We start from the raw sequence: 23,489 nt of genomic DNA, 5'->3' as shown, positions 1-23,489 counted from the left end.
GAAACAGGAATATTATAATAATTCATGCTCTTTGTGAAAAACATAGATTGATTATATAGAGCCATCACATCAGCCTAAACTTAGGAAACTCAAATTCCATATAAGTTGATATTTGTTTATATGACACTAGTGTTTTAATTCCAAATTTACTACTTTTATTTTATAGGTACATTATTTCTTATGAAGGGAAGCAATATAGATGAGTAGAAATTGACAAGAATTAAACTTGTTTAAACAACTTAATTGTATAAACTCAGTTAAATTGTTTCTGTCAGTTAAGCATTCTTTTAAGATTCTAGAAAAATGAGTTGCTGGTTCCATGGCTTCTGACAATGTGGCCCAGGTCTGGCTCTGTAAAGCATCTTGGAGCAGTGGAAAAAGCCCTGATCATGAAATCTGGCAGTCTTGGGTTCACATCTTGACTCTGACACTTACTAATTGAGTGACACTGGGCAAATTGCTTAATTTCTCTATGCCTTAATGTCCCCTTTTATCAGTTGAGAATACTGGTATTTACCTCTGGACGTTTGGGAAGACTGTGGAGTAGTAGGTGCCGCTGCTAAGATTAAAATGCTTTTTTTCTGGGATTAGGTCTGTGTCTCCAGAAATGATCTCAGATTGTCTGTAGGTCCTTCCATTTACTCCAGACAGATGCTCTTGTGGGAGCCCTCAGGAGCTCTCAGACTGAAGAATGTAACAAATTAGTTTTAGGGTCACTGGTACTTGGCCTTTCTTTCTTTGGATGGAAGGAATGGGAAGTTGGTGGGCTCCTTTCCAGGTGTCAGGACCCATCTCACTCTGTATAGAATCTTGAAGGGTTACCCTCGACCGCCCCTCTCTTTTGCTCTCCGATCACGATGCACTGACTGACCGCGGCCCTTGGTCCTTCAGGTCTCCGAGGCCGCTCTACTCGCATGTCCACTGTCTCAGAGGTTCGAATCACCACTCAGGAGAATGATATGGAGGTGGAGCTGCCTGCATCTGCAAATTCCCGCAAACAGTTTTCAGTTTCCAGTGAGTAATGAATCTATTCTCCCCGTTTGAGGCCCTAGAGCACGCTTCACACATGGCCCTGAGCCTGTTTCAGAACACCCTAGGATTCCAGTGCTCCCTGGCTTTTACACCGTCTGCGCCTGCACCACTGCTCCCCTACCTGAAAATCCTCTCACTTTACTCTTTAAACTTTATTTAAACATAATATATATACATACAGGAAAGTAAACCTGTCACTGACTATATAGTTCGCAAAGTAAACAGACTCATATAACTGACACCTACATCAAACAGCATTACCAGCACTCCAAAAGTCCCCTTCAGGCCCCCTCCCAATTCCTAAGCCCCAAGGGTATCTATGTCCTGATTTGGATCACATAAATTAACTTTCTCTTTTTTTGGATTTTATATAAATGGGATTTTAAAAACATTTTTAATTGTCAATTTGTACTAATTATTAGTAAATTAAGTGATTTAAAGTCAAGGTAAACAAAAGGGTCATGGCCAGATATGGGAAGTTGCTGTGGGTTGTACCTCTCTAGTTGTACCTTTCTAGGTTGAACCAGGTTCCCATTTTCCTGGTTTTCAGTCCTTGCTCCTGTTAACCACTTGGGTTCTGAAGTCAGAAATTTTTCCCAAATGAGCTGAAAGGCCTGGCCTGGCCTAAGAACCCTTCCTTGGTCAAGCCTAAAGAGGTCAGACCTTCAGAGGCTTTTCCTTTCATAGTGAAGCACATACTGAGCAACTCACATAACCTTTAAGATTTCTTGACACCAGGAGCCAACCCTTGGCGGGGCTTACTGGGTTCAAAGTGTGGACTGAAATGAAGGGAAAAGCCTGAGCTCTGCTTACACAGTAGATCCTGAGCCCTTGCTGAGCTGGCAGTCAGTAGCCATCCTCCTGGCCTGTGACCCTCTAGGGCTCAGATGAACACAGCTGCCGCATGCCTGCCTGCTTCTCCAATGACTCTTGTTCCCCTACAGCCGGCCCCTCTAGGCCCTCCTGCCCTGCAGTGGGTGAAATACCATTGACGATGGTCAGCAAGGAGGTGGAAGAGCAAGTCCACTCCATCCGAGACAGCTCTTCTGCAAACTCTGTGAAGTCAGGTAGAGACACTGAGCTGTCTGGTACCCTGCTTCCAGTGCAGGATAGGAGTTACGGCCTGTCCCAACCTGGCCTGCTTGGTACCTGAGTTCAAACCATGTCTGTCACATGGGGACATGTTGCCCTGTGGCCACGGAATCAATCTTTCACAACAGGTGACCCTGTCACTCACTGCCAGCTGGCAGAAGCTCTCTGATGTAACTGAGGTGTTGTCACAGCTAAAGTCTTGGTCAACACCTAAACAACAGCCCAGAGTGACCACCAAACAGGGACGATCTCATCTCTACTGATTGTTGAGAAAAAGGCCACAGAGGCATAGAGAGAACTTGGGTTAGACCTGGAGTGCTCATATTAGCAAGTTTCTTGTCAGCTTGGTCATCCCAAGAGTCATAGCTGGTGCTTCCTCTCTTTGCATGTGGTGATGTAAGAGCAAGGGTCTAGAGAAGGTCTAGCCATGAGAAAGGCCCAAGACTCCACACAACAGCCAGAGAAGAGCAGGCTGGCCTAGATAGGTAAAAGAGAGGGCTTCCTCTTTTTTCTCTTCCACTAGTTCGGAGGAAATCATGTATTGTGAAGGAAATGGAAAAAATGAAGAACAAGCGAGAAGAGAAGAGAGCCCAGAACTCTGAAATGAGAATAAAGCGAGCTCAGGTACCTTTCTTGGGAAGCATGGGCAAGGGTTTTTGGACAGACATCCTTAACTGCAACCTTGCCAGCAACAGAGATAGATAACGGTTCAGCCCCAGCATTTCTGAGGCTCCAGTTCTGATAACCAAGAATTTTAACCAGTTTCTCGTCAGGATTCAGAGAACAAATAATTCAGATATTTTTCTGAAGGCCTTCAGATGATGAATATTTCCTACTTGTTATCCAGTGGGCACGCCCATCACACAGTGCAATGGCAATTGCCTGCTTCCCCTGACCTCCTAGTTGTGCACATTTGGGGTGCCACAGTGGGGTTCCAGTTTGGATTATCTCCCTTTGGTAGGGTTAATGGCACAGGAGAATCCCAGCCTGCTGGTCTCCTAAGACATGGGACAGTGGCTCTTGCCCCGCTTCCTAGAGTGGTTACAGCATGCCTAGGCCCCCCTGGCAATCTCTGTTCCCAAAACTTTGTGCCTGGATTCTCTGCCCAGAGCCAGAGTCAAGGGCAATGAGATCATGTGGGGGGTTTGTCAGCCCTGAAGGGGCTGTGTGCATAGGAAGGGCTGTTGTTGCCACTGCCTAGCACTGAGGCCTGCAAACACTTACACCTTGGCAGTCAGTCCTTCTTCAATCTTACCCCAAACAGGAGTATGACAACAGCTTTCCAAACTGGGAATTTGCCCGCATGATTAAAGAATTTCGAGCTACTTTGGAATGTCACCCGCTTACTGCAGCTGATCCAGTAAGTAATCCCAAGGGGCTTCTATCTCTCCTTCCTGAGTAGGCATACAATTTTTTTAAAAATATAGTTGATTTCAATATCGTGTTAGTTTCAGGTATACAGCAAAGTGATTCATTTTTTAATATATATAAAAAGATTCTTTTCCTGAGTAGGCGTATAACTGAGAGACAGAAACATCTCTTAAAGGAATAACAGCGTACAGGAATCGTCACTCACCCTCAAGGGGTTTTTAAATACCCTTTGGTGGGCTGGAGCTAGCAAGGGCTAGATGGGAGACTCTGATCTTTATAAACCCCCTTCCAGCCCCTATCCTCTCTGCTTCAATAGATTGGCTAGATTCTTACTACTAATCATGAAAGTGTGCTGAAACCTCCTATAGGCAGCAGAGTGATAAAACTGAGAAGAAAATTCAGAGCCACCTTCTTGTGCTCTAGAGTAACTATGAGCACAGTGGGTCCCAGTGTTAGGTCTCGGCCCCTGACTGGGCCAGGCATGATTAGTAAGGGAGGGGTTCTGGACAAGCTTTCTTTCAATATTGCACTGACCTTTTGTTGACGGTTGTCTTCTCTCCTCCTCCTGAAGATCGAAGAGCACAGGATATGTGTCTGTGTTAGGAAACGCCCACTGAATAAACAAGGTAAGCCCCACCTTACCTTAGCCTCAAGGTAAGTTCAGTCAGAATGAAGCTTCAGACTGAGGGTCCCCCGTGTCCAGGGAGCATCCCCTGAAATACTGTCCTTCTGCAGAGTTGGCCAAGAAAGAAATTGATGTGATTTCCGTTCCTAGCAAGTGTGTCCTCTTGGTCCATGAGCCCAAGTTAAAAGTGGACTTAACAAAGTATCTGGAGAACCAAGCATTCTGCTTTGACTTCGCGTTTGATGAAACAACTTCAAATGAAGTCGTCTACAGGTTAGTCCCTTGCCTCTGTTTCCCCCTTCCTCCTGACACTTGCCTTTTTCCAATGTGGGACATTGTGGTAACACTTGCACTCTCAGGCATGCCGACTCTGAATCCCTTCCTGGCTTCCTCTTGTGTCTTCTTTGGATGGACCATGACGCAGAGCTGGCTCTGGCTTCTAGCACGAGGAAGGCCCTGTTGGGGCTGTCACAGCCTATGTTTCAGCTTTAGTGGCCCATGCTTGAGTAGACAGAAGTGAAGTATTCCCACTGCCCTATTTGAGACTGGGCTGGGGAGGCCTCAGGGGTTCTTCCTGTGTCTGTGTCCTGTACAGCCACCCATTACCCACTGGGCTTAGCAGACTCAGCAAACTAGAGCTGCTTGGTCCAGTACAGCTCCCACTAACTTCGTGTGACTGTTTAAATAAAAGTTAAATAAAATTAAAAATTCAGTTCTTCAGGGGCTTCTCTGGTGGTCCAGTGGTTAAAAATCTGTACCTCCACTGCAGGGGGCATGGGTTCAATCCCTGATTGGAGAACTAAGATTCCCACATGCTGTATAATGCAGTAAAAAAAAAATTCAGTTTTTTAGTTACACGAGCCACATTTCAAGTGCTCAGTAGACATGTGTGGCAGTGGCTACTATTGGACAGTACAGATAGAGATCATTTCCAGTATCCATCCTCAGAAAGTTCTATTGGACAGCGCTGCTCTAGACTAGAGGGTGATAAACTGTAGCTCATGGGTGAAAGTTGGCTTGCAACCCCTTTTTATATGGCTCTCAAATTAAGGGTGGATTTTGTGTTTTCAAAGAATCATTATATATATATATATCTATATATTTCAGACTTCCCTGGTGGTCCAGTTGCTAAGATCTGAGCTCACAATGCAGGGGGCCCAGGTTTGATCCCTGGTCAGGGAACTAGATCCCACATGCTGCACTAAGCTGCAACTAGAGATTCCACTTGCCACAACTAAGACCCAGTGCAGCCAAATAAATAAATTTTAAAAATGTATATATATGTATACTTATGTATGTATATATATGGAAGAGACCTATGTGGCCCACAAAGCCTAAAATATTTTAGGCTTTTACTTTAAAGAGTTTCTTTGATCTTTGTAGTGTATCATATGCTGGAAGTGGGCTGCTAAGCTCAAGCTTCCCTCTGTGTCTCCAGGGTAGAGGAGGTGCTGGTGGCTCAGTTAGAGTATGGACCAGCCTGCTCCTGGCCAGTTGGTCCAGCCCTCCCCAGGTGGCTAGGAGAATTTCAGATTTGCAAGTGGGGCTGGGGTCAGGTGGGACCACTTTGCTTGGAAGGAAGCCCCCAGGAATCCTGCTTTGAAGGGTAGCAGAACCACATTCTAGGAAGCACATTTAAGCAGAGATATGCATGCTTCCCATCCTTTCTCTTAGGTTCACAGCAAGGCCACTGGTACAAACAATCTTTGAAGGCGGAAAGGCAACCTGTTTTGCGTATGGCCAGACGGGAAGTGGCAAGACTCATGTGAGTATTCAAGCCTGGCAGAGAGTGATCCTGCCCTTAGTGCACCTCTGAGCCTCTGAAAATAAGGACAATGAGTTTCTTGCAGAAGGTCCCCTCGGTGCAGATGCCCTACCTCCAGATGCTCTTGCTGTGCAGGGGCAGGGAAGGGCCTTAGCAGGTCCAGATCCCCTCCTGGCTGTAGTATGGCCCACGGTGGTGGTGGAGCCAGTAATGCTCTGGCCTAGGCCAAGGCACAGTCTCCTGTCCCTTCCCTTTGCAGACGATGGGTGGAGACCTCTATGGAAAAGCCCAGAACGCATCCAAAGGGATCTATGCGATGGCCTGTAAGTAGTAAGTTCTGCCCCAGAGGGCTGGGCACAGAAGGGCAGGTTGCTTACTTAATCCAGGTTCTCCCCACAGCCCGGGACGTCTTCCTCCTGAAGAATCAGCCCAGATACCGGAGGCTGGACCTGGAAGTCTATGTGACATTCTTCGAAATCTATAATGGGAAGGTAGCTGGCAGGGAGCCCTCTGTTTATGCTGCTGGGGCCCCTGAAGTTTCTAAAATCTTGAGGTTGGCTAGAAATTGTAGAAGACAAACACCCTGTGTGTTGTCATGCCTTTGGGCCACTTTGCCCAAATGTGTGGGAGGTTTTCATCCAATGGTGGGATGGGAGGCACACTCAACAAGTAAGCAGGAACACGCCTCAGGGCTTCCTCTCAGATGGGAGGTTTGCTTATGTGTGCCCTGTCCTCCCTCCACGCACCTCCCTCTTAAATCTCTCTTATCCTGATCGCACACATTCATTCTCATAGTCATACCCTCTCTATATTTCTATGTATCTCTCTACGCTTTTGCAGAGTCACCTTTCCCGAGTGGGGTCTAGATAATAGCTAATGTGGCTTAGTAACATGTTACTAAGTACTGAGCACTATTCTAAGCACTTAACTTGTCTCAGCTCATCACCACAACCCTACTAGGAAGTATCACCTCTTACTGTCGCTATTGCACAGATGAGAAACGAGGCTGGGTGGCTAAGTACCTTCCCAGGTCACACAGCTAGTAAAGAAGGAGGGTCACATCAAACTGAGGTAGCCCAGTTCAGCTCCCAGGTGAACTGCTCGCTGCTCATCTATCATCCAGTGTAGCCTCTCCCACCTTTCCTGTTCCCAGTCATTGTCTAAGCTGCAACAGGCTCTGAAGCGGGGAGGGATCGGTGGGTGCCTGGCGCCTGACGGCCTTGGCCTTGTTCCCCTGCCTGGCACAGCTGTTTGACCTGCTCAATAAGAAGGCCAAGCTGCGTGTGCTGGAGGACGGCAAGCAGCAGGTGCAGGTGGTGGGGCTGCAGGAGCGCCTGGTGAGCTGTGCTGACGACGTCATCAAGATGATCGACATAGGCAGTGCCTGCAGGTCAGAGTTTGGCCGGAGGAAGGGGCCACCTTCTAATGCCGGGTCAGGCGATAGATGAGCACTGAGCCCTTTGCTGTTTCCACAGAGCACTGCTTCCCCCAGCTTGGTGAGGGCTCTGAAGGCCTCTGCCTTAAGTGGTCTCAATGGGGCCAATGACCCAGGGTAAGACTTGTCAGGGGCGAGTCAAATCATCTTGAATCTGACCAGGGCAGACTTTATTACCAGACTCTTATCCAGAGGCATGCTTCCCGACTTCTCTGAGTTTCTCCTTGCTGTTCCCTCTCTCTGTGGTGGGGGACAGACGCTCTGGGTATGCTCTAGCTGGAAGTGATGGGGCCAGAGCTCCTGTGTAGACGGAGGAAAGTGTTCTACCAGGGCCCTCAGCGTGGTGCAGTGGGTGCTGTGCAGTTTATGGAGGACCAGGGAGGGGCTACCTCACCAGGGCCCTCGAGTTTAACAAGTGGGTCATGACAGTCCCTCCTTCCCTATGTGCCCTGCAGCAGAGGTAACTCATGCTTCCCCACGGCCTATGGCCCAGGCTCTGACCAAGGCCTTCACATAGAATTCAGTACTTTGGCTGCCAGGGTAAGCCATGCCCAGAGTGGCTGGAGGGAGGAGGGCTGCTGCCCAGGGAAGGAAAGACGGAAGTGGGACAGGATGACACAGAACGTCTAAGAGTCCTGGTCCGTCTCCCTCTCCTCCTGGAGAACTGAGCCTTGGAGCCTCAGGTGCCATGGTGGCTGGTGACCGCCCCCCCAGGAGCTCATAGCCCTTCTTTGTCCTCCTTTGCCACAGGACCTCTGGGCAGACATTTGCCAACTCCAACTCTTCCCGCTCCCACGCCTGCTTCCAGATTCTTCTTCGAACCAAAGGGAGAGTGCATGGCAAGTTCTCTTTGGTGGATCTGGCAGGGAACGAGCGAGGCGCAGACACTTCCAGTGCCGACCGGCAGACCCGCATGGAGGGTGCAGAAATCAACAAGAGTCTCCTGGCTCTGAAGGTAGCCAGGCCCAGCTGCAGGGGAGCGGGTGGCCCTGGAGGGCTGCTGGGAGGAGAGGGTGGGAGGGAGAGGGCATCTTGAAAGGAAGGAGGGGACCTCAGCTTCCCCTGCTGTCCCCCAGGAATGCATCAGGGCCCTGGGACAGAACAAGGCCCACACCCCATTCCGCGAGAGCAAGCTGACACAGGTGTTGAGGGACTCCTTTATTGGTGAGAACTCAAGGACCTGCATGGTGAGTTGGGTCCTTTGGAGTGGTGCAGTCCTGTCCCTGGGCAAGAGGCTCTGTATTCTTGACTAGCTGGGTTTCCAGGCTCTAATTTAACCGGGCTTCACCCCCTGCTTTTGGGCAGCAGGGTCCTCTTTGCCTACACAAGCAGAGAGGAAAGGATCTTCTCCCTTTACTGTGTGTCTGTGCACCTCTTGGGTCGGGGAGGTCGTTCCTCCCATACCTGATGAAAAGGGGGCTACAGGATTCAGGAGGAGGACCTTTGGGGAAGCAGGAGAGGCAGTCCTCGTCCCTCTGTGACTTCCCTCAGGGGTCATTGGCTCCCAGCCTAGGAAATTGGAGAGGGCCTCAGCCTTGAGTGACTTTCTGTCCCCTTATTTTATCCATAATGCTTTCTAGCTCAGATCTGCCCACCTTCCTCGCCAGGGAATATCCTCTCTCCTCCTGCTGAGGAAGGTGGGAATTGCTGACTAAGCTCTAAACCCCTCTCCCTAAGGCAGTATCTCTGAGCCCAGGTGAACTAAAGTTTCCAGCAGTAATCACAGGGCCTTGCATTGTGACCTTGGTGAGAGGAATGGGTCAGTAAAAAAGTAAAGAAGCAGGAGTAATCAGATACACCAGCAAAAACAGGGGACTGATCTTTAAAGAACCTTAGTTAAAAATAAATAAATAAAACATAAAGAACCTTAGTTTGCAGGGCCCATGGGGCAAGTTGCCTGGCACACAGTGAGTATTTAATGAGCTCTACCCCCAATTCCTGGCAGCCTCTCCAAGAGCACCCTTACCCTGGGATCCTTGACCATTAACTGCCCATTTCTTCTTTTGCAGATCGCCATGATCTCACCAGGCATAAGCTCCTGTGAATATACTTTAAATACACTAAGATATGCAGACAGGTACTGGTACCTATGCCAGGTGGGATGGGAAGGGGCAGGGTTGGGGAGGGAATGGTAGTGATGAGAGTGGGGAGGGGGCTCTGGGGACTTTGCCTATTGTCTCCTCTTCTGTGACTCGCTAAGTCTGAGGCTAAGTCTGTGACTCGCTAAGTCTGAGGCCTGTAGCATATGATGCTACAAAGTTTTTTTCTGATCCCCTTCAGGCTCTGGTGGGGAGCAGTGAATAAGAATCCTTCTAGGTCAAAGCAAAGCCACTACTCCATCTCCTTGAAGTCTCGAAACCTGAGTGGTGCTGCACACTTGTGAGTGCCAAAGAGGCTGCTGTGGGAGCTGTGACCTTCTTGTTTTCTCAGGGTCAAGGAGCTGAGCCCCCACAGTGGACCCAGTGGGGAGCAGCCAATTCAGATGGAAACAGAAGAGATGGAAGCCAGCTCCAACGGGGCCCTGAGTGCAGGCAATGTAAGGGAGGTGGGCCAGGCAAGCAGGGAACATGGCCAGCTGAGATGGAGACTGGGCCACACTGTTATGTGTCTCCTTTTGCCCCCTTAGTTCTCCAAGGAAGAGGACGAACTGTCTTCCCAGATGTCCAGCTTCAATGAAGCCATGACTCAGATCAGGGAGCTGGAAGAAAGGGCCATGGAAGAGCTCAAGGAGATCATACAGGTGGAGAGCTGGCCCTGGGCTCAGCGTCATTCTTTGAATGTGACCTAGGCTTTACATGCACACATACACCTCCTTAGTCTTCTGGCTGGGGTGGCAAGAGGCAGCCTTTTAGATCAACATTTCTTAATTCTCCAGTTAGTTATTCAGCTGCTGTTATAGGGCAGCTAATTACCACACCTCCTTCTCCAGCCTGGCACACATAGGCTTTCCCCCATCTTCCTGACTGGAGCTAGTCTCTCTCGCCTGTGCTCCCGACTGAGGGTTTGGAGGGTAGCCAGGTCTCGTCTGTTCATGAATGTTGGTGAATACTTTCTATATACCACCAGCTCCTGTGCTGAGACCAAGGGCCAAAATCATGAAGTATGGATAACAGGCCTAAAGAAAGACTTGATCAATCCCAACTCTTCTATTTATGAGCCAGTTTCCTCGTGAAAGTCATTGAGGCTCACTGGGCCCCAAATTCTTCATCTCCAAAATGGTCAAGACAAGATGGTTACATCTAAGGATTAAGTGATATGTTGTTAAACACTCAGCCTTCCCCAGCATGTGGTCAGCCTTTAGTAGGTGATGCTACCACTGCCGTGATCCCTACTGTGGAAGCACAAGTTGGGGAGAGGCCTGAAGGGCATCCTAACAGTAGGGCACTCCGAGTGTGGAGCAGAGGGGGCAGCTCGGGGCACTTAGATCTGAGAAGGGAACATGCAAGGTAAGTGTCTACACATGTCCTCCCTCCCTCAAGTGCTCGGGGTCCAAATGTTTGAAAGGGCGTGGTACTTTCAGGAAGAGCAATAGGTTCACTCTGGCCATAGCAAAAGGTGTGAGCAGGTGAGGGAGAGAGATTAAGGCTGTGAACAGGTCAGCCAGGACCTGATGCTAAAGGACATTATGGTTCACACCAAAGGCCTGGACTTCGTTATGAGGGCAGTGAATGCCTTTGAAGGGACTAAGCAGAGTGGTGACTTGGTGACTTGAGAGCTTTAGGTGCCTTACTGTGGCCACAGTGGAGAGCCTGGCTTCAGGACCTAGGGAGAGCATGAGTAGAAACGCTTAGAGTTAAGAGCAGTTAGGAGATTGTTAGAGTTCAGGAGAGACATTGGTGCCTAGGCTAGCTGTGACCATGGTCGTGGGATTGACAGGAAAGCATGAGATTTAAGAACCATTTCAGGGGTGCAATTGTTAGGATTGGGGGACAAGCAGGGTGAAAGAATTTTTGCTCAGATTTCTGGCTTGGGCATCAAGATATGCATTTGACCTCAGGGACAGGGACAAGTTTTTGGCAGGTGGGGGAAGGACAGATTCAAGCTGAGAGTTATGGGGGGAAGGTCAGGAGGCAGGGTCAGGGCCATGGCTAGAGGAACAGGCATCTGCATTACAGATGGTAGAGCCCTGGGGATGATTTGCTAAATTGGTTTGGTCATTATTGACCTGACAAGGTCCATCTTGTGTTGCTGCAGCAAGGGCCAGACTGGCTGGAGCTCTCCGAGATGGCTGAGCAACCAGACTACGACCTGGAGACCTTTGTGAATAAAGCAGACTGTGCCCTGGCCCAGCAAGCGAAGCACTTCTCAGCCCTGCGAGGTGGGTGCAGCCGGAGGGTGGGGCCTCTGGGTGATGGTGGCTCTGCCTGAGGGAACAGGGTCTCTGAGAGACCTGCTGACTTCAAGTGTACCACCCCTGCCTTCCAGATGTCATCAAGGCCTTGCGCCTGGCCATGCAGCTAGAAGAGCAGGCCAGCAAACAAATAAGCAGCAAGAAACGGCCCCAGTGACGACTGCAAATAAAGATCTGTTTGGTGTCATACCCAGCCTCTCCCCTCCCCTCCCCTCCTCAGCGAACTCTGGGCACCTGGTGGGTCTGAGCTGGGACAGGCTTTGGCAAATGCCAAGTATGGGCGCATCTGGGCCCAGGTCAGCTGGGAGGGGTCAGTCAGTGTGCATAGGACACAGCTTTCCTTTTCCTCACTTGCAGCCACGAAGGGAAAAAGGATGGAAGGAATGAGCTTTTAGTTATCCTGTGCACTGCCCTTCTCTCCAAGAGGGGAAGGCTCTCGGTCGTAGAGTTTTCCTCTAGGCAGCAATCTGCCCGTGTGAACTAGCTGCTGGGGGAGAGCTCCCCGGGGCTGTCCTGGCTCTGTGGGGAGAGAAGGAGCCTATAGTTCAGCTCTGCTGGCCCTGGCCTGCCTTCCACACCCTTGGTCCAGCCACTAATATATCTTGTACTTAAAAAAAAAAAAAGTTTCCCGGGGCCTCTTCCTTCCCTGCTGGTTTTTGAGGCCAATGAGGATCCCTTCTGTTTTATGTGTTTATACATTATGTCTAATAATAAAGAGAAAAAAATCAGCCTGTTGAGTGGTGTGTGGGAAGAGCCTTCTGGGACTCGGACGCTACCGCAGGGTAGTGCTGATGCTGACTCTCCCCAGGAGGCCACACCCTCACCTGTGGTTTCAGTGACGGTGGAGATGCCAACCTCTGCCGTGTTCAATGCCGACAAGGTCCTAGGCCTTCTCCTGGACACAGGAGCCCTAAGCAGAAAGGAAACGGTGCTCTGTCAGTTACAGTCTGCTAAAGACATGATAAAGAATTCTGTGGGAACACTGACACAAAAGTACTTGCCTTGCTAGACAGGAAAGGGTCTGACAGGTTAACACGTTTGCTCTTGAAAAATGAGAAGTTTGCCATATAGACTGAGGAACCAAACACAGGGCACGGATGGTTTGGGAACCAGAAGGCTCCAGATCCCACGTCACAGAACACGAATCAGGTAGACAGTGTGTGCTTCGTCGCTCAGTCATGTCTGACTCTTGGTGACCCATGGACTGTAGCCCACCAGGCTCCTCTGTCCATGGGATTCTCCAGGCAAGAATACTGGATTGGATTGCCATTTCCTTCTCCAGGTAAATGGTAATGCAGCACTAAAAGGTTTTTAGCCTAGCGCCACACAACCAAATACGTGTTTTAGGAAGGCTTCAGTCGGGGAGACACGGGGGCATAGGACACCTGGTCTGCTGCAGAGACCCAGAGAGGAGTGGGGTCAGACAGACCAGGTTCTAGCCCTCTTAGCCTCAGGAACTTCATTGTAAAGTAGGGGCATTCTCTATCTTGTGAGAAAATCACATGAGTTTGAGGTGCCATCAAATAACCAAACAGGACCTAGATTCAGAAATTCACCTTGGACTTCTCTGGTCGTCCAGTGGTTGGGGGTCTGCCTGCCAATGCAGGGGACACAGGTTCAATCCCTGGTCTGGGGAGACTCCACATGCTGCAAGGCAGCTGGGCCCATGCACCACAACACCTGAACTCACGCCCTAGAGCCTGTGTTCTGCAACAAGAGAGGTCAGCAATGAGAAGCCCACACACCACAACTAGAGTAGCCTGTCCCCACAAAGTATTCCATATTTTTAGCTGCGGTGTTCAATAATGAAACACCACTACTACTAACCACTTACCATGATTAAAATTAATGAAATGAGAAATTTAATTTCTTAGACATACTAGTCACATTTTAAGTGCTCGAAAGTTACATGTGACTGAAAAAAAAGTTTGACAGAAATGGCACTAACTCTTGAGGCCTTAAAAGCTTCCAGCTTGCCACGTCTGTAAAATGAGGCCACCGATACCCGCCTCAGAATCGCAAAGATCGAATGAATGCCACCATCCCAGACCTGACCTCTAACGGGCCTGCATCTTGAAATCTTGACTCACAGAGACCCATTCTCCCCAACCAGAAGCTTTTAATAAATTTTGAATGCCCTCCCACCTGGCACCTGGTCAGCTCCTTTCTGTTGGTCCAGTGGGAACATAATTTGAGCAGAATGATTTGGAGACTTAAGAGCCCAGCTTCTGAAGTCATTGTGTAGAGTATGATCCAAGATCTGTGACTGTAGAAACTTAAGTGGGTTATTTAACCTCGTGCTCTCTGTAGAATAATAATGCTGGTATCGTGTTTGGGAATTCTCTGCCTACCCAGTGATTAGGACTCAGCACTCTCACTGCCAGGGGTCTGGGTTTGATCCCTGGTTGGGAAACTAAGATGCCACAAGTCATGCAGCACTGTTAAAAAGAAGAAAGTTGAGTTCACACACCCAGCAGTAAGTACAAAGTCTCACATTTAATAAGTGCTAGCTATTTAAGCACAGAACAAAGATTTTTGTTTTAATATTGTATCTACAATATCTTGAACAAGCACACAGTATGTATATTTCAAATGAATAAATGAACTGTTCTCTAACTTCTCATGATTCTCCAACCACGTTGGTCTTTCTTTTTTTCCTTTTTTTATAGTTTAATGTATTTTAATAGCAAACTTACAGGAACAGCACAGGAGACAGACAACATTAAAAACATGTCTTTCCATGTAGGACAACTCAGAAAAGTATAGTGAATGGATGTAATCTACCACTGGAAAAAATAATAATAATAATAATAATAAAAAAAAAAGAAACTTAAAAAAAAAAAAATGCTACAAACACCATTTCAGTTCAGTTCAGTCACTCAATCATGCCCAACTCTTTGTGACCCCATGGACTGCAGCATGCCAGGCCTCCCTGTCCCTCACTGTCTCCTGCAGTTTGCCCAAGTTCATGCTCATTGCATCAGTGATGCTGTCCAGCCATCTTATACTCTGACGCCCTCTTCTCCTGCCCTCAATCTTTCCCAGCACCAGGGACTTTTCCAATGAGTCGTCTGTTTGCATCAGATGACCAAAATACTGCAGCTTCAACTGTAGCATCAGTCCTTCCAGTGAATATTCAGGATTGATATCCCTTAAAGTTGATTTATTTGATCTTCTTGCTATTCAAGAGACTTTTAGGAGTCTTCTCCAGCACCACAGTTCAAAGGCATCAATTCTTTGGCATTCTGACTTCTTTACCATCCAGCTGTCACAACTGTACGTGATCACTGGGAAGACCATAGCCTTGAGTATACGGACCTTTGTCGGCAGAGTAATGTCTCTGCTTTTCAACACACTGTCTAGGTTTATCATTGCTTTCCTGCCAAGAAGCAATCATCTTCTGATTTCATGGCTGCAGTCACCGTCTGCAGTGATTTTGGAGCCCAAGAAGAGGAAATCTGTCACTACTTCCACCTTTTCCCCTTCTACTTGCCATGCAGTAATTGGGGCCAAATGCCATGATCTTAGCTTTTTTCATATTTAGTCTTAAGCTGGCTCTTTCACTCGCCTTGTTCACCCTCATCAAGAGGCTCTTTAGTTACTCTTCACTTTCAGCCATTAGAGTGGTATCATCCACATATCTGAAGTTGTTGATGTTTCTCCCACCTATCTTGATTCTAGCTTGTAATCTATCCGGCCCCGAATTTCTCATGATGTGTTCAGCATATAGGTGAGTACCCTTACTCCTTTCTCAATCTTAAACCAATCAGTTGTTCCATACAGGGTTCTAACTGTTGCTTCTGGACCCACATACAGTTTTCTCAGGAGACAGCTAAGATGGTCTGATATTCCCATCTCTCTAAGAGCTTTGCACAGTTTGTCATGATCCACACAGTCAAAGGCTTTAGTGTAGCTGATGAAACAAAGATATTTTTCTGAAATTCAATCTTTATCCCAATCCCCAAGAAGGGTAGTACCAAAGAATGTGCTAACCATCAGACAACTGCACTCATCTCCCATGCTAGTAAGGTCATGTGTAAAATCTTGCATGCTGGGTTTCAGCATTATGTGAAGCAAGAACTTCCAGATGTCCAAGCTGGGTTTAGAAAAGGAAGAGGAACTAGAGATCAAATTGCCAGCATTAGCTGTATTATAGAATGCCATCGTACCAGGCATATAAAGATGAGGTTTCTTCACTGCTCCAGTAGAGGGCACACTCGTGCGAGCAACTTTTGTAGCCAGTCGCTTCCTCCGTGCTTTACCACCCGTTGATTGCGGGCAGTCGGCTTTGAACAAGCGGTGGTCCAGAGACCCTTACTTACAATGCTTCTCCTTCGGCTGGAGCTCGGCGAGCTAGAGGCGGCCCTAGCGTTGGAGAGCGACGGCGGCGCGGCGGCGGCAGCGAACACTAGTCTTTATTTCTTAAATATGCCAGGGCTTTTTAATTTTATTTATTTTTTAGGGCTTTAAAAAATAATAGCTGCTTTATTGAAATGTAATTCACATAGTATAAAACTCACTCTTTTCAAGTGTACAATTTAGCGGGCTTTTCTAGTGTAATCATCTATCACTAATTGGGCAACCATCACCCCTAATTCCAGAACATTTTTATGACTCCCCCAAAAGAAATCCTGTTGTACATCAACTATACCTCAATTTAAAAAAATCAAAAATATATATATATATAAATTAATTAATTTTTAAAAAATCCATTACCCATGAGCACCCACATATACACCACCACTCACCTCTGCCTAGAGCCCTAACCAACCATAATCTATTTTTCTTTCACTATGGATTTGTCTATTCTGGACATTTGGTATAAACAGTATCATAATATCAAATGTGGTCTTTTGTGTCTGGCTTCTTCGTTTAGCATATGTTTTAAAGGATCATGTTGTAGCATATATCACTTTACTCCTTTTATGGTCAAATAATATTCCAATCAAATGGCTATAGCAGTTTTTGTTTATCCTTCAGTTGATGAACTTTTAGGTTACTTCCACTTTTTGGCATAATGAATAGACCATTTGTGCTATCGGTATTCACGTATAAGTTTTTGTGTGAGTGAAACTTCAATTTTCGATTCTCTTGTCTGTATTCAAGCCCTTTGCCCATTTTTTTTTTTTAATTTTTTTATTAGTTGGAGGCTAATTACTTCATAACATTTCAGTGGGTTTTGTCATACATTGATATGAATCAGCCATAGATTTACACGTATTCCCCATCCCGATCCCACCTCCCACCTCCCTCTCCACCCAATTCCTCTGGGTCTTCCCAGTGTACCAGGCCCGAGCACTTGTCTCATGCATCCCACCTGGGCTGGTGATCTGTTTCACCATAGATAGTATACATGCTGTTCTTTTGAAACATCCCACCCTCACCTTCTCCCACAGAGTTCAAAAGTCTGTTCTGTATTTCTGTGTCTCTTTTTCTGTTTTGCATATAGGGTTATCGTTACCATCTTTCTAAATTCCATATATATGTGTTAGTATGCTGTAATGTTCTTTATCTTTCTGGCTTACTTCACTCTGTATAAGGGGCTCCAGTTTCATCCATCTCATTAGGACTGGTTCAAATGAATTCTTTTTGACGGCTGAGTAATATTCCATGGTGTATATGTACCACAGCTTCCTTATCCATTCATCTGCTGATGAGTAATATTCCATGGTGTATATGTACCACAGCTTCCTTATCCATTCATCTGCTGATGGGCATCTAGGTTGCTTCCATGTCCTGGCTATTATAAACAGTGCTGCGATGAACATTGGGGTGCACGTGTCTCTTTCAGATCTGGTTTCCTCAGTGTGTATGCCCAGAAGTGGGATTGCTGGGTCATATGGCAGTTCTATTTCCAGTTTTTTAAAGGAATCTCCACACTGTTTTCCATAGTGGCTGTACTAGTTTGCATTCCCACCAACAGTGTAAGAGGGTTCCCTTTTCTCCACACCCTCTCCAGCATTTATTGCTTGTAGACTTTTGGATAGCAGCCATCCTGACTGGTGTGTAATGGTACCTCATTGTGGTTTTGATTTGCATTTCTCTATCAATGAGTGATGTTGAGCACCTTTTCATGTGTTTGTTAGCCATCTGTATGTCTTCTTTGGAGAAATGTCTGTTTAGTTCTCTGGCCCATTTTTTGAAACAATACCATTCACCATTGCAACAAAAAGAATAAAATACTTAGGAGTATATCTACCTAAAGAAACAAAAGACCTATACATAGAAAACTATAAAACACTGATGAAAGAAATCAAAGAGGACACAAACAGATGGAGAAACATACCGTGTTCATGGATTGGAAGAATCAATATTGTCAAAATGGCTATTCTACCCAAAGCAATCTATAGATTCAATGCAATCCCTATCAAGCTACCAACGGTATTTTTCACAGAACTAGACCAAAGAATTTCACAATTTGTATGGAAATACAAAAAACCTCGAATAGCCAAAGTAATCTTGAGAAAGAAGAATGGAACTGGAGGAATCAACCTGCCTGACTTCAGACTCTACTACAAAGCCACAGTCATCAAGACAGTATGGTACTGGCACAAAGACAGAAATATAGATCAATGGAACAGAATAGAAAGCCCAGAGATAAATCCACGAACCTATGGACACCTTATCTTTGACAAAGGAGGCAAGGATATACAATGGAAAAAAGACAACCTCTTTAACAAGTGGTGCTGGGAAAACTGGTCAACCACTTGCAAAAGAATGAAACTAGAACACTTTCTAACACCATACACAAAAATAAACTCAAAATGGATTAAAGATCTAAATGTAAGACCAGAAACTATAAAACTCCTAGAGGAGAACATAGGCAAAACACTCTCCGACATAAATCACAGCAAGATCCTCTATGACCCACCTCCCAGAATATTGGAAATAAAAGCAAAACTAAACAAATGGGATCTAATGAAACTTAAAAGCTTTTGCACTACAAAGGAAACTATAAGTAAGGTGAAAAGACAGCCCTCAGATTGGGAGAAAATAATAGCAAATGCCCATTTTTAAGTTGGATTGTCTCTATCATTGACTTGTAAGAGCTATTTATACAACATCTTCTAGATACTGGACCTTTATCAAATTTATGAGTTGCAGATATTTTTCCTCACACCATGGGTTGTCTTTTCATGTTCTTGATGGTATCTTTTGAAGCACAACAGTTTTCAAGTTCGATGAAGTCTTAACTTTTTGTTGTTTTTCTTGTAGTTTTGCTGTTATATCTGAGAATCCTAGGCCAGATCCAAGACTGTGAAGATTTACTCTAATGTTTTCTTCTAAGAGTTTTGTGGTCTTATATTTAGGCCATTGATCCATTTTGAGTTAATTTTTGTAGCCACTGTGGGGTAGGGGCTCAAAATTCATTCTTTGCATGCGGATACCTAGTTTTTCTAACATCACTTATTTTAAGACTGTTCTTTCCCTTATTGAATTGTCTTGGCAACCTTGTTGAAAATCAATTGATGTGCTCGCTTCGGCAGCACATATACTAAAATTGGAACGATACAGAGAAGATTAGCATGGCCCCTGCGCAAGGATGACACGCAAATTCGTGAAGCGTTCCATATTTAAAAAAAAAAAAAAGAAAGAAAAAAAAAAAGAAAATCAATTGATGGCACGGGAACTAAGGGCTTGAATGAAGGCAGTCAAAAGGTAAAAACTTCTGGTTATGAGATATATGTGTGCTAGAGATGTAATGTACAACATGATAAATATAATTAACACTGCTGTATGTTACATATGAAAGTTAAGAGTAAATTCTAAGAGTTCTCATCATAAGAAAAAAATTTTTTCTAATTTATATTTATATGAGATGATGGATGTTCACTAAACTTATTGTGATAATCACTTCATAATATATATAAATCAAATCATTATGCTGTACAACTTAAACCTATATAGTGGTGTACCTCAATTATAGCTCAATAAAACTGGAAGAAAAAATAAACATAAAATTTTTTAAAAGAAAATGAGAAAAAAAAAAAAAGAAAATGAGGACTTCCCTGGTGGTCCAGTGGTTAAGAATCCGCCTGCCAATGCAGGGAACATGACTTTGATTCCTGGTCAGGGAAGATTTCACATGTTGCGGGGCAACTAAGCCACAACTACTGAATCTTCATGAAACAATTACTGAAGCCTATACTTCCTAGAGTTTGTGCTCCACAACAAGAGAAGCCACCACAGTAAGAAGCCTGCACACAGCAAATAGAGAGTAGCCCCTGGCTCACTGCATCTAGAGAAAGACTGAGCAGCAATGAAGACCCAGTGCAGCCAAAAATATATTGACTAACTTAAAAAAAGAGAATGCACTTATTAATGAGACTTTAAATGCCATTCCATTAGTCTTTGTGCATGCTTGCTCGGTTTTGACTGACTGTGACCCCATGAACTGTAGCCCACCAGGCTCCTCTGTCCATGGATTTTCCACATAAGAACACTGGAGTGGATTGCTATTCTCTTCTCTATGGGATCTCCCTGACCCAGGGATTGAACCCGCGTCTCCTACATCTCCTGAATTGGTAGGCAGATTCTTTACCACTGAGCCACCTGGGAAGCTCTTCCATCAATCTATGCCTATCTTTATGCCAATACTTCACTGTTGGTTACTGTAGTTTATATTTTTTCTTTTTGGGGTCATGCTGTGTGGCTTGCAGGATCTTAGTTCCCTGACCAGGGACCAAACCTGGGCAATGGCAGTGAAAGCTTGGAATCCTAACCATTAGGCCACAAAGGAACAACCATAAGTTTTGAAATCAGGAAGTGTGAGTCCTCCAACTTTGTTCTTTTCCAATATTGTTTTGGCTTTTTGAGGGCCCTTGCAATTCCATTTGAATTTAAGGATCAGCTTTTCCACTTCTGCAAAAAAGGCTGATGGAATTTTGGTAGGAATTGCATTGAATCTGGGTTGTATTGCCATCTTAATATTAATCCAGGAATGCAAGATGTCTTCCTGTTTATCTCAGTCTTTAATTTCTTTCAACAATATTTTACAGTTTTCACTGTACAAGTCTTTTACTTCCTTGGTTAAATATATTTCCTAGATATTTTATTCTTTTGGATGCTACTACAAAAGGAATTGTTTCTAAGTTCCTTTTCAGATTGTTCATTGCTGATACATAAAAACAACCGATTTTTGTGTGATCTTTTTTTTTAAACTATTTTTTAAAAATTGAAGTATAGTTACTTTACAACATTGTATTAGTCTCAAATGTGCAGCAAAGTGATTTGGATATATATACTTTATATATACATATATTTATATATATTGTATATAAATATATATATATACATATATTTTTCAGATTCTTTTCCATTATAGGGAAAGAATTTTGAATATAGTTCCTTGTGCTAAACAGTAGATCTTTGTTGTTTATCTTATATTTAGTAGTGTGTACATATTAATCCCAACCTCCTAATTTATCTCCTCTCCTCCCTGCCCTCACTGAGTGTTGATATTGTACCTTGCAGCTTTGCTGAATTCTTTTAATAACCCTAATAGTTTTTTTAGTAGATTCTTTGGGATTTATTCTATTTAGGATCATGTCATCTGAATAGAGATAGTCTGACTTCTTCCTTTTTAATTAATGTTCCTTTTATTTTTCTTTTCTTTATTTCTAATTTCCCTGAATAAAGCACCCATTGTCATTCTGAACAAAAGTAGTGAGAATGGACATCCTTGTCTTGCTACTTGTTGCTACTTTGCAAAGCAGGCTCAGAAAAGGTATATGGGGGCTACATGTGGAAGCGAGATTCTGAGCAGAGACTTGAAGTGAGAGAGGAAGCCAAGCTAAGACCTAGGTGAAGAGCCTTTTCAGTCAAGAGAAGGAAAGCCTGAGACAGGAACAGCAGGGTGAGAGTGCCTGCAGGTGAGGGAGGAGAACGGGTAGGAGATGAGGTCAAATTGATAAAGCAAGCAAAGAGATAAGCAAGGGTCCAATACCCCTGGGTCTCCTAGGCCATAAGGAATTTAGATTTTATTCTGAATGTGCAGGGAAGCCATGGAAGTTTGAAGATACAGAAGAGAGAATGGAATAATGCTGGGAGAATCCTTTCAGCATGAGATGGGACAGGATCTGGAGCCAAGTGCAAGAGTCTCATCAGGCAGTTTTACTTATTGATAAACTTCCCTCTGCTTGAATTTCTCTTCAGCCACCAGCTAGCTTCTCACCTCCTCTCTAAAGTCATACTTCTTAAAGGAATTATCTACATATATGGTATCTTTTTAAATTTCCTGTTTGAATTTGAAAAATCCAGTTTCAAATTTTTCCCCACTCCAATGTAGCACTCAACCAAATAATCACTAGTGAGAGTTGGACTATAAAGAAAGCTGAGCACTGAAGAATTGATGCTTTTGAACTGTGGTGCTGGAGAAGACTCTTGAGAGTCCCTTGGACTGTAAGGAGATCAAACCAGTCAATCATAAAGGAAACCAGTTCTGAATATTCATTGGAAGGACTGTTGCTGAAGCTGAAACTCCAATACTTTGGCCACCTGATGCGAAGAACTGACTCACTGGAAAAGACCCTGATGCTGGGAAAGACGGAAGGCAGGAGGAGAGGATGACAGGGGATGAGATGGTTGGATGGCATCACTGACTCGATGGACAGGAGGTTGAACAAGCTCTGGGAATTGGTGATGGACAAGGAAGCCTGGCATGCTGCAGTCCATGGAGTCTCAAAGAGTCAGATACGACTGAGCTTACTGAACTGAACTGAGTCCTCCTTTTAACTAGATGTCACAGTAGCATTAGACAATGACCTCACCCTGTGCTGGCTTTCCTCTGGCCGCTCAAATTGCTCCCTCCAGCTCCTTTTCTCTACCTGGCCTTAAATGTTGCCATTCCTCAAGCCCTGGTCCCAGACCCTCCTTGTGTACAGTATTTCTTTGGGTGCCACCAGTTGGCCCACTACTGTATGCTGATGGGGCCCGTGAACCAAGAATAGTTTTCCTGTTTTTGTTTTTTAATATTTATTTATTTGGCTGTACAGGGTCTTAGTTGTGGCACTCGAGATCTTTAGTTACTGCATGCAAACTTACTTATGGGATGTGGGATCTAGTTCCCTGACCTATGTGGAGAGCACAGAGTCTTAGCCACTGGACCACCAGGGAAGTCCCGGTTTTTGTTTCAAATGCTGGGAGAAAGAAAATCAAAAGTACGTTTCATGACAAGTGAATGCTAGTATCCCTTAAATTTTATTGACACACAGTCACATCCATTCATTTCCTATTGTCTATGGCTGTGTTCACACTCCAGCAGCAAAACTGAGTAGCAGTGACACAGAACCTAGAGCCCACAAAGGCCAAAGTATTAACTCTTCGTTTCCAAGAAAAGTTTGCTTTATGCTTTCTCCCTAGCTTCCATTCATTCTGGTAGCTTTGGTTACCACGTATATGCCAAGGATTCCCAAAGCAGCATCTTCGGTCCAGATCCCTTCTCTACGGATGACCAGACATGACCACCCAGCTGCCTGTCATTCCCACATGCAGGAGTCACCAAGAGACCAGAATGAACAAGACCAGACCAGCTCCTACCTCAGCGTACCCCCTTTTCACTAAGTGGCACCAACATCCATCCAACGGGTCACACTTCCTTGACACACCTCCCTTCCCCTAAATCAAACAAAACCAAAGTCCCCCTCTACTGTCTTCAACGCACTCGCACCCACAGCTCTCACCTAAAACGGGTCTTTTCCAAACGTAAATAAAGCCAGGCAACACTCGCCGGCGTTTGTGCCCTGGAAGCGGAGCCGCTCACGCATGCCCGACACCGCGAGAACCCTGCACGGCCCTCCCCCGCCGCGCAGCGTTCTCA

General features: G+C 45.5%; 1 protein-coding gene, 1 long non-coding RNA gene and 1 other non-coding gene across 5 annotated transcripts in view; 2 read left to right on the top strand and 1 right to left on the bottom strand.

The window, feature by feature from the left end:
• KIF2C (kinesin family member 2C) overlaps positions 1–12,399 on the top strand; it is an 18,108-nt gene extending 5,709 nt beyond the window's left edge. Inside the window, exons 5-21 of one of the 2 annotated variants that reach the window (XM_043461540.1) lie at positions 892–1,014; positions 1,977–2,099; positions 2,648–2,748; positions 3,389–3,484; positions 4,067–4,121; positions 4,231–4,393; positions 5,795–5,885; positions 6,145–6,208; positions 6,285–6,376; positions 7,133–7,275; positions 8,071–8,275; positions 8,397–8,507; positions 9,330–9,397; positions 9,751–9,856; positions 9,947–10,060; positions 11,515–11,638; positions 11,746–12,399. In XM_043461540.1, coding sequence (XP_043317475.1) covers positions 892–1,014; positions 1,977–2,099; positions 2,648–2,748; positions 3,389–3,484; positions 4,067–4,121; positions 4,231–4,393; positions 5,795–5,885; positions 6,145–6,208; positions 6,285–6,376; positions 7,133–7,275; positions 8,071–8,275; positions 8,397–8,507; positions 9,330–9,397; positions 9,751–9,856; positions 9,947–10,060; positions 11,515–11,638; positions 11,746–11,828 — 1,862 coding nt within the window. In that variant the 3' untranslated portion in view covers positions 11,829–12,399. The remainder of the gene's footprint in view (positions 1–891; positions 1,015–1,976; positions 2,100–2,647; positions 2,749–3,388; positions 3,485–4,066; positions 4,122–4,230; positions 4,394–5,794; positions 5,886–6,144; positions 6,209–6,284; positions 6,377–7,132; positions 7,276–8,070; positions 8,276–8,396; positions 8,508–9,329; positions 9,398–9,750; positions 9,857–9,946; positions 10,061–11,514; positions 11,639–11,745) is intronic. The other variant, XM_043461541.1, reaches the window with a different exon arrangement.
• Positions 1–23,489, bottom strand: part of LOC122437071 — a 25,877-nt gene extending 2,388 nt beyond the window's left edge. Inside the window, exons 1-3 of one of the 2 annotated variants that reach the window (XR_006268169.1) lie at positions 23,353–23,489; positions 12,496–12,581; positions 8,245–10,018 (exon numbers count right to left, since the gene is read on the bottom strand). This is a non-coding gene — a long non-coding RNA (uncharacterized LOC122437071). Of the gene's footprint in view, positions 1–8,244; positions 10,019–12,495; positions 12,582–23,352 lie in introns of those variants that run through there. The other variant, XR_006268168.1, reaches the window with a different exon arrangement.
• LOC122437430 lies at positions 19,143–19,249 on the top strand. Its single transcript, XR_006268257.1, has one exon. It is a non-coding gene; the product is annotated as a U6 spliceosomal RNA (small nuclear RNA).

This window comes from Cervus canadensis, chromosome 2 (genome assembly GCF_019320065.1).
Source record: "Cervus canadensis isolate Bull #8, Minnesota chromosome 2, ASM1932006v1, whole genome shotgun sequence".
In the NCBI taxonomy this organism is placed as follows: domain Eukaryota; kingdom Metazoa; phylum Chordata; class Mammalia; order Artiodactyla; family Cervidae; genus Cervus; species Cervus canadensis.
The sequence above is the reverse complement of the archived record's forward strand: the minus strand, read 5'-3'. Positions and strand labels throughout refer to the sequence as shown.